This window comes from Vulpes lagopus, chromosome 22 (assembly GCF_018345385.1).
Source record: "Vulpes lagopus strain Blue_001 chromosome 22, ASM1834538v1, whole genome shotgun sequence".
In the NCBI taxonomy this organism is placed as follows: Eukaryota; Metazoa; Chordata; class Mammalia; order Carnivora; family Canidae; genus Vulpes; species Vulpes lagopus.
The window spans coordinates 29,850,834-29,866,733 of NC_054845.1; the positions used below are offsets into that span (position 1 = coordinate 29,850,834).

General features: G+C 52.3%; 1 protein-coding gene across 2 annotated transcripts in view; it reads right to left on the minus strand.

The window, feature by feature from the left end:
* SERPINE2 (serpin family E member 2) overlaps positions 1 to 15,900 on the minus strand; it is a 59,196-nt gene that overhangs the window by 16,960 nt on the left and 26,336 nt on the right. For both annotated transcript variants that reach the window (XM_041737737.1, XM_041737738.1), the window contains 2 exons: positions 8,583 to 8,863; positions 4,357 to 4,584 (listed from right to left, as the gene is read on the minus strand). In XM_041737737.1, the coding sequence (XP_041593671.1) occupies positions 4,357 to 4,584; positions 8,583 to 8,841 (487 nt within the window). In that variant the 5' untranslated portion in view covers positions 8,842 to 8,863. The remainder of the gene's footprint in view (positions 1 to 4,356; positions 4,585 to 8,582; positions 8,864 to 15,900) is intronic.

A 15,900-nucleotide genomic window follows, 5' to 3' on the forward strand; every position in this document is an offset into this window, starting at 1 on the left:
GTGTTGGGCACTCGCCTGGAACCCCTGGGACCACGAGGCCCCACAGCTACCTAAGAGGGGGCTGGAATTCAAAATTAGTGTCTACGTTTATGGGTCAGGTGCTGAGCTAGGTGGTGACATTATAGAGATAAAAAGAAACGGAGTCTGTCCTTGAAGGCCTCCGGATGTTGGAGGAAAATTCGCTCCACAGAATGTCAAGGACGCTCCATCTTGTTTGTGCCAGGAGGGAAGGAGCTAACAACTGTCCTAGTCTCAGAACGTTCTTTGGGGCCACGGCGATCTTCCTCCAACGCTATCTGTGCTTGAGGGTTCGGGTTTTCCGTAAGGCTCCTTTTGCTCGGTCTTTGAAGATTCGGCTGCATGTGTGTGTGTGTGTGTGTGTGTGTGTGTTTATGAAGGATCACTAACACCCAAAGCAATTTAAAATTAGCTTACTAATTAATTTAAAATCAGTTTAAAACTAAAAATTAGTTTCCTGTAGCTTTTGGCCTCAGCATTTAAAAAAAAAAAAAAAGAAAAAGAAAAAGAAAAAAAAAAAAAGACAACAAAACACCATGTAGAGTCGTAATTCAAATGCAGATTGTAATTCTTTAAATGGTCAGAGTAAACTCAATATTGTTTCTGGAAGAAGCAAGATTATCCAATTCAGCTGGGAGAGCCCTAAAGTCCTCTTAGATGATGTTCAAGAAGATTCGGATGTCCGATAAACAAATGTTTGCATAAGTCGTGGTGGGGGCGCACCCAGAGGTGGGGGCCCCCTGTAAAAGCTTCCTCACCGCTCCTTACTTGCACAAGGGGGCATCGACCCCACCACAGTCAGCATCTGAAGGCAAATACCCCAAGCTACCAGAGGCCACCCTTCCCTGCAAGGGCGGCCTCTGTCCTGCGGGAGGGAAGTTAGAACTCGGTGCTCCCGCCGGAGCAAACTCCTTAGGGTTGGCTCCCCGCACTGAAGGTTGTGCCCGGCCTTTGCTGGGAGCATCACCCAGTCCAACCCCTATGCGCCTGTACGGCATAGCTCCGCTCTCTACCTATAAAAGACACCTCCTCCCAAACTCCCAGGACTTTCCATGAAGCTCAACACTCAGCACCACCATTTGCCCGCGGTATTTTGTTCTAGCCGAGTCTGACGTGTCTCTCTCCCCGCAGCTGGACCACGAACCGCACAAGGGCCAAGACCCTGCTGTTCGCTTTTCTAAAAATCAAGCCTATCTCTATGTTCAGCACACAGTTGGTGCTCAATAAGTGTCTAAAGAAATCTCTCCAGCCCTTTCTTTGTTGTGCTAACTAAAGCCTCTGACTGACATGGGTAGGACTAAGGTACAATTAGGGGGCATGAAGAAATAACAAGAAACGGTGAAAAGGTAAGGAATGGATGGTTGAGAAGCAAGGAGGCACGCGGAGGACCCGCCGCCAAGAACACGCATGCAAGTCAACATGCATCCACCCAGCCGTTCAGCCACCCCCTCATCCACCCAGCCACTCGCCCACGCATCCACCCACCCATCCACTAGCCACCACCCATCTTGGGTACCTACCTATCATGTGCCAATGACCATCTTCTAGGTGAGAAAACGAACAAATAAAAAATGAAGCCTCCCCTCAGAAAGCCATGGAGTCCAGAGAGCTGGAGACCGGCACGAGGACGCGGGAAACCGTATGCAATAGTGATAGATACCTCGAAGCAGAAGTTCTCAAAGATGTGAGGGCCATTGAGGGGGGGATCTGATCTGGTTCATGGGTCAGGGAGGGGTTCTCTGAAGCATCACTGTGAACTCACAGGTATAAAAACAGCTCGTGCCTGTTGAATATTCGGTAAGTGCGAGGCACTCGGCTGAATGCTTTATGCACATCAGTTACCTCCCCATTAAAAGCTTAATTTTTTTTTTTTAAAGATTGTATTTATTTATCCATGAGAGACACAGAGAGAGGCAGAGACACGGGCAGAAGGAGAAGCAGGCTCCATGCAGGGAGCCCGATGCGGGACTCGATCCCAGGACCCTGGGATCACGACCTGAGCCGAAGGCAGACACTCAGCAGCTGAGCCCCCGGGGGGCCCCCAAACCTTAATGTCGTTCAAACCATCTTAGTAGGCATCACCATCGCATCTGCATTTTTACAGAGGAGGACTCTGGGGCACAGGGAGGTTAAGAACTTGCCCCGCTTGCACAGCTGGGAAGGAGTGGTCATCTCCCCGGGACGGGCTGGGCCATCTTCCAGATGCGGACTGCTGGATCACCAGGGTCCTCCTGGGCCCTACCAGGTGGGGAAGGGCTTCTCACCCCCGGGGGTGATGTGAAAACAGGTAAGAGGGTTTAGTTGAGTGGCAGGTGGCCAGAGATGCCACTTGTCTCACCACGTTCCAAACAGTCCCACGTACTAAGGACCCGTCCTGCGGGCTGCAGACGCTTCCAACGCCCCACTGGATATTCGCACCAGCCAGAAGCAGCTCATCATCCTCTGCGCCCAGAACCTCAGCCTTTTTTCCCATGGAAACACCAAGTTATGTGTTCGGGGGCGTGTTCTAATTTGTACACGGAATCTTCTACACATGCGACTGCCATGCAAACTGAGTGGAGACTCCTCTTAACTTTGTTCCTGGATTTGCCAAGTATTTTGCACCGTTTTAGAGAAAACTGCTTCAGAAGGACAGGAAGGCAGCTTGTGGTTTTCACGTCACTGGCAGGGCATGCCTGTTCAGCCTGTTGTCGTAGCTGTCAATTCACAATTATTCTAGGAATATGACTGTTTTGTCACGTACTCAGGCGCAGCTGTACCCAAGGGTTTACCCACGGAACCACGTACGTAAATTAGCTTTGTTTTTCCTTGTATTACACTTCAGCATTTCATTAATTAATTTTTTTAAATGCTGTGTATTTGTGGGGCGCCTGGGGGGCTCAGTCGATTAAGCGTCTGCCTTTAGGTCAGGTCATGATCTAAAGGCCTGGGGTCGAGCCCTGGGTTGGGGTCCCCAACTCGGCAGGGAGTCTGCTTGTGTCTTTGCCCCTCCTCCAGTTCATGCTCGCTCTCTCTCTCTCTCTCTCTCTCTCAATCTCAAATAACCTTTAAACATTAAAAAATTAAAAAACAATAAGAATGAAAATGTTGTGTACTTGCACGTAAGGTTACGTGAGCTGTGAGTTTCATTCCAGAATGGTAGACTGAATAGTAAAAATCTTTGTTTATAAGGAGGGAGTGGGTCTGCAGGGCTGAGAAGCACTGCCCGGGCTTAGCCACACTCCCCTCCCCAGGTCCGGTGAGCAATTGAGTCAATGTGTGTCCACGTGGTTTGAACAGTGTCAAGTGGCGCTCCGGTGTGACCTGCTATCCCCAGCCGGCGGGTCAGGACGGCTGGCGGGGGCACTGACCGCCACAGCCATGCAGCCCTCCAGCTCTGAGTCCGTGGTCCTTAGGCCTCTAGGCCCGGGAAGAGCCACGCCGCCCCTCACATCTGCAGGTCTCCTGATCCCCCTGTGGTTTGGGGAAGGGAGCCTGGGCTGCAGCGTGCAGGATCCCGTGGAGCAGGAGCGCCGTGGATTCCCCAAAACCACTCTGGCTCTCCTCCGCCCTCCGGAGCACTCCTGGCCCGGCGCCTCCCTGGTCTGTCATATGCTCTCGGACGCTTGGGCATGCAAGTCTGACGGTGGAGGCAGCTTGGGGGCGCACTCGTTTTAATGCAGAATGCTAGGCCCCTCGCTCACGGGTTCTGATGCAGGAGGTCGGGGGCCGGTGACCGGCACCGGAAACAAACGCCCTGGGTAATTCTGATGCAGGCGCCCGCGGAACCGGGCTTTGAGAAACGACCCGAAGAGCCGGTTTCCTTGCATTCTATCCTTGGGTCCCAGTTGAGTCTCTGGGTCCCTTCCTGTGGCCTTGACTCTACCTCCCATGAGAAAAGGTCCCCCCGTCTCTAGCTGCAGCCTTAATGTCCCTCTAATGTTCTGGACCCATCGCTACTGCGGCGCATTCCCAGCCCAGCCCTCCGGTTCACAACCCCGCTCGGCCGTCCCTCCGTCTGATGAGAGGAGAAGTGCGAGCAGGCGCCGGACGGAAGGGGCAGCGGAAGGCCGACTGCACGCCAGTCGTGGGCACAGAGGAGGCCCCCGAGGTGACAGCAAGACGGATGCAAAGCAAGGAGAGGACTCAATCCCGCGTGGCGCAGGCAGGGAGGGACACGCACCGATGCCCAGCGGCTGCACCTTCAGGACGGGCAGGGGCTGCGGGGACGGCCTCCGCGGAGACGAGCCGGGGGTGCCACGGGGACAGAAGGGAGACTGAGTCACGGATCCTGCCGAGGGGGAAGGCAGAGCGGCCAGTGGGACCGCGCGGACCGCTCCGGGGAACAGGGCCACTCACCCCTGGTTTCGTTCCTGACCCACACGTTGATGGAGTCGCAGGCAGAGGCCGGATCCTCGAAGCTCACGTTCTGGACTTCACACTGGAACACGTCTTTGTTCCTGGTAACGAAAGGCACTTCCAGCTTAAAGCCGTTCTTCACGAACACCGCGTTGGCCACCGTCACAAGGTCTTTATTCTTCTTGGAGCCGATGGCCTTGTTGATCTTCTTTAACACCTTACCGACTCCTACAGGAGAAATGGGAAAATGCAGCAATTCAGAAAAGCCCTTTTTTTTTGTTGTTTTTTTTTGGAATCCTCTTTCCTCAGTATGGCAAATAATAACAGTACAAACAAGATAGGCCTGAGTAGCGAGAGACCACGTCTTCTGCTTCCTCAGTGGCCTGGTGTCAAGAAAAAGGTGGGGGCGGTAATAGTAAGTGAAATTATTATTGTTTTTTGTTTTTTTAAGATTTTATTTATTTATTTATTAGAGACACAGAGAGGCGAAGAGATACAGGCAGAGAGAGAAGCAGGCTCCCTGCAAGGGGCCCGATGCAGGACTCGAATCCGGGTCTCCAGGATCATACCCTGAGCCCAAGGCAGATGCTCAGCCGCTGAGCCCCCCAGGCGTCCCCCAAATCAAGTCAAATTATTAATAGTTCTTGAAAATCAGTGGCGCTTCTGGCACCCTAACTGCATATTCGTGGCACCTCAGCACCTTCCCCACATAGGCCTCATCCTCTGGGAGATCTCCAGGGAGACTGGCCAGCTCTTCCTTACGTAGCCATGGGGAATCAATCCAAGGAATCCTCCTAATTTGTTCTCTTTTTCTCTCTTAACGATCTTTAGCGCTCTTTTCCTGCCAAAGATTTAACAATGTGATTTCTTTTTCTTCTATTTCGGAAAAAAAAAATGGATAAAATAGACATTTAAAAGACCATAAAACATTGCTACGTGCCACCATCCAGGGACAGTGTGATTCTTACCTAATATCAAGCTCGAAAAGCACGGGGATTAATTTTATGGCAATGTAAGCTTTATTTTATGGGAGCCATTCGTACATGCTCTGTTTGCTTTCAGAATATGGAAAAGAGGAAAATGAATTACAAGAATGAAACGTGTTTCTACAGGGAGCTCGAGCGACAGACTCTTGGGGTCCTTTGAAATGCCGCCGCGACAGCTCCAGAGAGCTGACCTGTCCCCCACTGTCTGCAGACCCACTGAATAGGGCCAGGGTGAGGGCCGGGGCTGGAGGAGGGGCCCTCGTACCGCCTACCTGTGGTGCTGTTCCGGGAGCAGGCCCAGGTGGGCAAGTGCAGGGTGGAGGACAAAAGCCAGCACCTGAGGCTTCTGGCCACACAGCTGGTCCCCCACCAGGAAAGAGGGTGCAGACCCTCCTCACTGGTCCAGCACCACCGGGCCTCTGCCCTTGTGAGCACGTCCCTGACCTGAGCACTTGGCCTCTGTCCTTGTGAGCACGTCTCTACCCTGAGCACTTGGCCTCTGTCTTTGTGAGCACGTCTCTACCCTGAGTGCTCTGCCTCCATCCTTGTGAGCACATCCCTGACCTGAGCACTTGGCCTCTGTCCTCGTGAGCACATCCCTGACCTGAGCAATCGGCCTCTGTCCTCGTGAGCACATCCCTGACCTGAGCGATCGGCCTCTGTCCTCGTGAGCACGTCCCTGACCTGAGCACTTGGCCTCTGTCCTCGTGAGCACGTCCCTGACCTGAGCACTTGGCCTCTGTCCTCGTGAGCACATCCCTGACCTGAGCAATCGGCCTCTGCCCTCGTGAGCACGTCTCTGACCTGAGCACTTGGCCTCTGTCCTCGTGAGCACGTCCCTGACCTGAGTGCTCTGCCTCCATCCTTGTGAGCACGTCCCTGACCTGAGCACTTGGCCTCTGTCCTCGTGAGCACGTCCCTGACCTGAGTGCTCTGTCTCCATCCTTGTGAGCATGTCCCTGACCTGAGCACTTGGCTTCTGTCCTCGTGAGCACATCCCTGACCTGAGCGATAGGTCTCTGCCCTTGTGAGCGCGTCCCTGACCTGAGCACTTGGCCTCTGTCTTCGTGAGCACGTCTCTACCCTGAGCACTTGGCCTCTGTCCTCGTGAGCGCGTCCCTGACCTGAGCACTTGGCTTCTGTCCTCGTGAGCACGTCTCTACCCTGAGCCCTCTGCCTCCATCTTTGTGAGCATGTCCCTGACCTGAGCACTTGGCTTCTGTCCTCGTGAGCACTTCTCTACCCTGAGCGATCGGCCTCTGTCCTCGTGAGCGCGTCCCTGACCTGAGCACTTGGCCTCTGTCCTCGTGAGCGTGTTCCTAACCAGAGCTCTGAGGCCTAGGCGGAGCTAGGGCCTGGAGGAGCCTGCAGGCAGCTCTGCAGGGGTCTGTCCCCTGACTGGAGCCCCTTCTAGAACATCCCTGCGGGTGCTGCAGGAGAAGGAAGGTGGGGGAGCCAGCAGGAGCATCAGGGTCAGCCCCGCAGGAGGGCAGCTTAAAGAGAGTGTGGCTCAGGACCAGGGCCACAGCAGTGGCCGCTCGGGCCACACCCACCGGCAGGGTGGGGGGGGGGGGTCGGCGCCCTGTGACAGGCGGGAGGCTCCGGCAGCGATTTGTCCAGAAGCCGCAGCTCCCCAGGGTGTTTGCGGGTGTTGGTGCCCGGACAGGGTGGCGCGCTCCCAGGGCTGCGCAGGGCCGACCGCGGACGTGCAAACCTGCAGGCCGAGTTACCGGCAGGGTGCTCTGGGTCCCGGGGTGGGGGGGCAGCCCAGGGGCCGCACTCGATGCAGCCGGCGAGGGCACAGCACCAGGCCCGGGCGACCGGGACCCCTGCCTGGCCACCCCCTCGCAGCCGAGGGCATCCTGCAGTCAGGACACCCAGGACTTTGTGAGGCCAACAGGTGCGCGAGGGCACGGGGAGGGCGCCTCCCTGGTTCGCCACCACGGTGGCCAACGTTGGACACAGTGACTTGCTCCCAGCGCAGGCGCGGCGGTTGGCACCGAGGACAGTGAGGGCCACTCTGCTCCCTCACACGGTGCCTGCGCATGAGGTCGGCTGGGCCTGGGGGCAGAGGGGGGGGTGTCCGACCGCAGCCCGAGGCACCTGTGCCTGCAGACAGACGCCCTGCGGGCCGTGCCAATGGGGCGCCTGCACGCGCTCGGGTGCTGAAGCGGCTGCCTTGGGCTCAGGTCATGATCCCGGGGTCCTCGGGTCGAGCCCCGGGTCCGGATCCCCACTCAGTGGGGAGTCTGCTGCTCCCTCTCCTCCTGCTCCTGCTGTCTCTCCCTCTCTCTCTCAAAGCAATAACTAACATCTTTTTTTTTTTAAAGCTTAGAAAAAAAAAGTTTCCATAGATAATCTGAAATGATTCAAATCTTTTCCATTGGGCCTTACTTCAAAAAAAAAAATACTTTTTTAGCTTTTTATTCTGATATAGTGATAGATTCACAAGAAGTTGCAAAACAATATCCAGGGTGGTTCCATGTGCCTTTCACTCGGTTTCCCCCCAGTGGTAATACCTTGTAGGACTGCAGCTCAGTGTCACAGCCTGGAGATTGCCCCTGGGTCAGGTCGCAGAGCTCATGCACACCGCCCGGGTTTACAGGTATGTGTGTGTGTGTGTGTGTGTGTGTGTGCGTGCGTGTGTGTGTGTGTGTGTGTGAGTTTTCTTTTCTTTTTTCTTTTTAAAGATCTTATTTATTTATTCCTGAGACACACAGAGAGAGGCAGAGACCCAGGCAGAGGGAGAAGCAGGCTCCCTGCAGGGAGCCCGATGCGGGACTCGATCCCTGGACCCCAGGGTCACGCCCTGAGCTGAAGGCCGATGCTCCACCGCTGAGCCCCTCAGAGCCCTCTGATTTTTCTCACCCACATAGATTCATGAGGTCACCAGCACAGTCAGGACACGGGACGGTGCCATCCCAACAAGGCTCCCCACGCTGCCCTCCCTGGCCACACCCAGCCACCTGCCCAGCTCACCCGGCTCACGGGCTCTCAAAGGACATTCACAACCATGACGCACCAGGGACGTGGGGCAGGCGGGAAGCTTTCTCTAGAGATGAGTAACCAGGGGAGGGTGGGGAGGTCAAGTGACCGAAGTCCCGTGGCGACAGGACAGAAGCTTCCAGAAGCGTCACAGGGTCCTGGGGAGGAGACCCTAGCTGCCAGGGTGGTACCCCCGAACCCCACAGGTGCAGGCCCCCTCGCCGCCCCACCAGCCGGAGCTCAGAGGACACGCACCGTTCACGCCGTATCTCATCACCGTGGTGAGCTGCTTCTTGGTCCTGCCGTCGGCTCCCAGCTGGAGCATCCCCAGGACGGACGCGATCCCATGGGGGGACACCACCACGTTGTCATGAGGCCGGGATCGGACAATCTGGTTGAAAACCTGGATTCCTGTGTTGGAGCCTAGCTCCTCCAGGGACAGCGGGTTGAACTGGGAGCACACGGAGGGCAAGGTCACTGTGGCCACGAGGAAGAAGGAGAAATGCCAATTCATGGTTCCTTTCGGCAAGGACAACCTGGAAAATTAAAAAAATATATACATGTGGATTCTTAGATGAACACTTTTGGAGGGAACTACATTACAGTCAAGTAGGTATGGGTTATTGCACCCCGTATAACTGAGCACCTCGTTAATTTATTTAAGATGGAACAGTCTGGGTTAAATCCATTTTTCGCCATTTTTTGTCAGGGGGCTGGGCAGAGGGGGAGGACGGGAGCCTCCGACTGGTAGGCTCCCACTCTGTGCCAGGCACCATTCAATCTTTCAACTGCCCTTCACTTAACCGAAGCGATTACTGCCCGGGAGCTGGTGGGTGCTGGGCCCTCGTGGACGTGCTGGGCATCGCACTAGGGATGGCTGCACAAGCCCCCTGCCTCCCTGGACCTTACATTCCCCCAAGTAAGCCAGCAGGCAATACAGTAACCTCAGAGAGGGGTCAGGGCCCTGTGCCTGTGAGCGGGGCTGAGGCAGGGACACCGGGGGGGGGGGGGGTCAGGTCAGGGAAGACACCTCTGGCTGGAGAACACGTGCGACGCGTCCCGAATGAGAGCGAAGCCCTGCTCCGTGCACCCTGCACCCCCGCACGGCACGTGGCCCCCGAGATGGGAGTTGGGAGAGGACGCGAGAGGAGGAAGGCCCAGGTCCCTGAGGCCCAGAGACCCCCGTATGTACGGCTCCTGGGTTTCCTACTAGGGGTCCCAAGAAACGACAGGAGGGCTTTAAAGAAAAAAAAAGAAAAAAAGAAAGCGAATCCGTCGGGTCGCTAGGATTACCTTATAACCACAGGTCCTCAACTGTTATTTTTTTGACCACACACACGCATGTTACTTTCTTAATTAAGGGGACTGTTGATTAAAATAAATGATACCCCCACATCTACAATAGGGCAGAACGATGGGCAGGTTTGTCCATTGTGAGAACGGCACCGTTTGCACGGATATTCTCGATCACAGTGATTTGTCTGAAGTCCGCTTTCTTTCCTGATTCCCCCTTACTGAGCTTCCTTTGGCTGTGACAAGGAAGAGGTGGGCAAGTCACGTGCACTTACGGAAAAGCAAATATTTCCTTTAAGTAAGAACTTGAAAGAGGCAGGTGGGAAAACAAGAGCCGAGTTGGGCATGTGGCTAACTTGGCTCCTCCCCTGCGGACGCAAACCTCTGCTAAGCACTAGTGTCCAGAGGGGCCCATCTGTCCTCCTGTCACGTGCCCTGAACATGTGGGAGATTGGGAATGTCTGCAAGGAATGAGAAAGAGGGGAGCCTTTTAGGAAACGGGGGAGCTGGAGTGCAGGGAAAGGAGGTCTATGCGCTCTAGAGAAATTAGGCAAAATCGGGTGTTTGGGGTTTCCCTTGCCTCCCCTTCGATGCATCCCGCTCCGCTTCCCGCTCCGGGTCATGATAGATGTTGAGTCAATACAGGTGGGATTAGACCTGATGCCTAATACACTGTCTGTTTTTGCCGATTATTTTTTTTTCCTGCATCAAAATAATGTTTGTTGAGTGTGACTTTAAAAAAGTGATTGCCTTTGGCCTGGGGCATGATCCTGGGGTCCCTGCATGGGGCCTGCTTCTCCCTCTGCCTGTGTCTCTGCCTCCCTCTCTCTCTCTCTCTCTCTGTGTGTGTGTGTGTCTCTCATGAATAAATAAATAAAATCTTAAAAAAAAAAAAAGTGATTGTGTTTGGTTCTGAGCCTTGTGGTGAGCTCCAGACACTTTCCAAAGGGAGTGAGATTTGCTGGGCTGGGGAGAGGACGGTCATCAAAGTGCCCCACCTGCACCCCCGCTCCCCGCCCCTCAGGCCACAAGGTGAGCACTAATGCCCATCATTCAAGGGGATGTTGCAATCGTCTCCTATATGGTGAAACAATTGCATTTTTAAGAATTTAGAACACACAGAGCTTCTCCGAGGCTTAACTGTAAAATAATCGTGTTACGACAGCCTGTCTAAATTCAAAACATGTAAGTGACCTACATACGCTCCTACTTGGGGCTTTCCTATGGCCAGCGTGGCCTGTTTCGGCTTTGGCACCCTGGACTGGCTCTCATACCATGGCAATCCCCTGAGTTTCGTTCAGCCTGTTGGACGCTGGAGAGCTTCCCAAAGCTGACTACGGAGGCCTTACTCATTTCATCTAAAAATTAAGACGCTGTGTCCGCCCGTCCTCCCTCCGTCCCTTCTCTCTAGAAATAAATCTCTTTGGGACTTAATATACCCCCAAGCATATTACAAGTATAAACCCAGCTGTACGATCTTTTCTACCGACGGTTGAATCTGGTCACTTGCACCAACTTCATCAGCCTGGATCGTCGACTCCCGCGTGGGAGCCTGTTCTGACACCACCTCCAGGACACCTAATCTCTACTCCCCAAGCCTCCCAAAGAGATCCTCCTGGATTACTAACGGTTTGAAGAAATATTTGAACCCGCACATTCACACAGGACATCAAATGGGTTCTGTCTCTGATAGCTTAAAGATGACTCAGCCCAATGCTATACAGATTCACGTAGACGACGGTGAAACAGGTAGGAAGGATCAGTAAGAGAAAAATCTCTCCGCTCCGATGTTTCGGAGTCAGCAGACACAGCCCTCCCAAATAAATAACCATCTTGTTTAGCAGGGTTTTGCTTGGTTATGGCTTTTTTTTTTGCTAAAAGAACAGTTTCATTATGAAGTAGGCGGAAGGCTGCCATGGGTGTTTTTCTTGGTTTCGTGCATTTGGGACATTTCTGAGAGGTGCCTATGCGCAGTTTCATAACAGCATGTTGGGACGGTGTCGGAGCTGTGCAGGGCTTGGAACCGGAGCTATTTTTGATTGATGTTCTGGGCATGACTTCTTCTTGGCCCCACGGTCCGAGGCGAAACGCTCCCTCGTTCAAGCTCACCTGGCTTATGTACGCGTCTGCGGCTGAGCTTTCACTCCTCTCCAGAGTTCAGGAGCCAGGAGAGCGGGTGCTGATCCATAAATTACTCTGGCTTATAAAATTCCTCACTGATACATATTCATGTCCAAGTAGACAGTCTTTTACATGAAATAACTGCTGGAGTTAATCAGGCCCGAAAATGCTTACTCTCGACAACAAGCAGATTCTCGTTAGGGGAAGAACATAGTAACCTCCTGTTTATTTTTAGGAGAAATTACACTTGGAACTTTCACATAAGAGAGAAGGAATAAAGCTATTGCCCAAATGTATTGCACCGCCTGTACGGAAGATCGTAAATCTGTTTAAATGGCTCCATTTCTTGAATAATCTTTTCATAACAGTAAACACACACACACACACACACAAACCAAGAAGAGTCTGGGTTAGGCCATCACTGGAGGGAGACTGTAAACCTATAAAGCCATGACCACAGGCCTAACTTCCAAATGTGGGATTCTCTTTCCCCACATACTTCTGGTGTCTCGTACCCCAAAACCGCTCCTTCCCCGTGTGCGGGTGTCTGGAAGTAAGTGTGTACTGCGCTGAGCTTCAAATGAGATTCAGTGGGGTGAAGGAAAAGAACGAGCTGGGGGTTTTACCAAGGCCAGACGGGGAGCGCAGCCTTACACTTAGCAACACCTCCCTTCCCGGCTTTGGGCGTTACAGAAACACGCCACCCACGGGGGCCATCCCTCCAACCACCACGTCCACACAGGTCGTGCTCGGACCCGTGGCTCACGGTCTCAAACCCTCTGCTGAACCTCCGTGTCGTACTTCCCCGTTTGCTGCCTATGTTGCCCCGACTGTTCAGAACACTACATCGGCCTGAGAAGTCCTCCGAGGGCGGCTCGTGGAAGGGGCCGGCGGTTTGTGAATCTGCCGACTTTCCTCCTAAAGGGTCTAGGCCCTGGTCTTCCCTGTGCTTATGTCCTCGCTTCTCTCCCTTACCCCCCTGGCGACAGCAGTGCTCCCCCCACTCCACGCACGGCCTGTGTTGTCCCAGCTGGGTCTTCTTACTCCCTTCTCTGAATTTCCACAGCATTTTCTCTCTTTACATTTCATTTAGCTTTTCCAGTCTGTTTCTGGAAGCTCATGGAGAGCAGGGCCGCGGGACTTTAGAACCCGAGTGGGCCCTGGGGTCTTATTTAGGGCCGGGTCACTGGGAGTCACCGAATCAGAGGCTGACTCACGGGGCTCACCCGGCTGCTTAAGGGCTCGGTTTGGAATAAAAGGCAGCCCTAAAAGTATTTTAAGCAACTCCAAGTTAGAAGATGTCACATGCAATCTAGATGTAGAGTTATTCTCAGGACAAACGACCCTGGTAGCCCTGGGTCCTCATTCCTAGGGCACACAGCTTGCCGGGCAACCACCACGGGGGGGGGGCTGGGCACTCCCTCCGCCCCCGCTGCCTCGTGGCTCCACTTACATCACCCCCCAGGCTGTGAAAGCGCTTGTGGGTCACAAAAGATGAAGCTTATTTTCATGAAAAGATGCTTTCATGAAAAGATGAAGCTTAATAGTGTTTTTTTTAATTTTCTATGAAATACATTTTACATACAATACGTGAGCAAAAGATAAATGAAATCATATCTGTCAGCTCAAATGATAAATAACAGGATATCTCTGTCAGTTCTATTTAGCATAACAAATAAGATGTACGTAAACAGTTTTGGGGAAACACTGGAAGACTCTTCTGGCTCTAACTCTGAGCCAGATGATTCACATCTGTTTTAGGAGGACCCAGGAGTGTCTATTCTCATTCTTTGAAATACGTGTCAAGTGACATATTTCGTAAAAATGTGTGTGTCAAAATCTTAATGTCACGGAAGATTTCCAATGTATGAAAAATAACAAATCCCCAGGACCTAACATCCTTTATAAGGTAGTGATCAACTCCTGGCTTGTTTTATTTCTTTTAAAATCAGCAACTGTCTTGCAGCAAACTGGAGACATCATATAATTCAAAATATCTTCAGCATATACTCAAGAATATATGTGTATGTGTGAATACACACACACACACACACACACACACGCAGTATCATTATCCCACTCAAGAATTAGTAACTCGGGATCCCTGGGTGGCGCAGCGGTTTGGCACCTGCCTTTGGCCCAGGGCGCGATCCTGGAGACCGGGGATCGAATCCCACGTCGGGCTCCCAGTGCATGGAGCCTGCTTCTCCCTCTGCCTGTGTCTCTGCCTCTCTCTCTCTCTCTCTCACTGTGTGCCTATCATAAATAAATAAAAATTTAAAAAATAAAATAAAATAAAATAAAATATAAAAAATCTTAAAAAAAAAAAAAAGAATTAGTAACTCTACTATGTTAATATCTAGCCAGGGTTCAAAAATTGTTAATAGTTTATTTGAATCAGGATCTTAAAAAATAAAAAAGCTCCACATACATATTGCAATTGGCTGATAAGTCTCTTGCCTTTTAAAAAGTCTTGCTTTCTTTGTGACTTTTTCCTTCGAGTTTTTGTTGTTGTTGTTGTTGTTGTTGGAGAAACCAGGTTGCCTTGTGGAGCGTCCCACGGTCTGGATTTTGCTAACTGCTGCTCAACAGACTCCTCTGTCTTCTGTACTTGCCGCGAGCTCGAGGTCAGACCTAGAGCAGGGGTCTGCAAACCCCCGGGTCGGATCTGGCCACACTTTGGTCTTGGCTACGATTGCACTGAGCCCCCAGAGCAAGCTGTTGCAACACAGGCTGCGTGGCCAGCAAAGCCAGACACATCTACTCACTACCTGGCTCTTTACAGAAGGTTTGCCTCTACTGCTCTAGAGCCCGATCAGATTTAGATTTCTCTCTCTCTCTCTCTTTTTTTTTTTTTTTTTTTAAGGAATGTCTCATAGAGGTGTTGTAGCAGGTGCTGGAAGTGGGAGAAAGTGGCCGTAGGTGTCTCTTTTTTGTGATGTGAGAGGCTGTTCATGATCACTGCCTAAGCGCATTGTTTTATTAGGGTTGCCAAAGGATGCTATTGTCATTCTAACTTTACTAGCTGGAACACTTCCATAAAAAGACATTTTCCATAACCAACTAATTCCGTTATCCTGAAGTTCAGCTTGTACAGCAAAAGGCAGGATGAATGCTTGATTCGGTACCTAAGATTGTTCTTAAAATGATGAGTTGGTTACCCCACATCTCAGAGCTGACCAGAGAGGTTTCGTGTGTTTGTTCATTTAGTATAATTATGAACTTATGTTTTCCAACACATTTTAATGGTATCGATCTGCAGAAATTTCATTATTTTTTTCTGATGCTCAAAACGAGCCTCTTCAGGTTGAGCTCTCATATGACCTCATAGTCTCAACAGCTTCCTTGTCTTCTGCTTTGATAAGATATTCCGGGCTCATTCTGCACCCTTCTGGCCCGAGCTAGAATCGGCCACTTCCCTAAGGAGCTCTGGTTCTTCTTCGTGGGAGACCTTATTTAGAGACAACCAGAGTATCCTCACCCAGTAAACTCCGAATTAACTGTCGGAGTCCTGAGCAATGTGGAAAATCAAAAATCCAAAGTCCACCGACCACACTGACATCCAAATGTTAAAGTTCAAACTGTGGAAGAGAGACTGCTTACCTGGACACAGAGCCCAAGGCGGGACGCCGCGCGAGGAAAAGATGGGGGGAGCAGCTGGGCATTCAGAGCTGCCTGGGATAATCAAAATGGATCATCCTCATGCGAAGGTGGTTAGTCTCCCGGATCAAACCCATCCTGAAGGCTTGTGAGAACCAAATAATGAGAGCACCTAGAGTGAATCCAGCATGGCAAGGCAGGGTCCCAGGTTTATCACAGGTGGGAAGCGGTGACAACCAGCCCCTCGCCTCAGTGAAAGCTCACACATTTTTCTAGAACCGGGAAAGTGCAGATACCTTCCTGGTCTCTGTGTCTGTAGACTCGGCCCCATATTGCTCTGCCTTTAGACTGAACATTACTTCCACAGCAGCTACAGGAGGCGGAGGGAAACTCCGCACATGGGATTATATGGAATCGCGGCCTCTTCTGCCCGTTTTCCCCAGAGAAACAAGCATGAAGGGAAAGTGCTGGGCTGCCAGGGAGAGCCGATCAAGTGGCCGTCGCCCAGCAGTCAGGCCCAAATACCACCCTCCGACACTGCCAACAGGCCAAGGTCGGA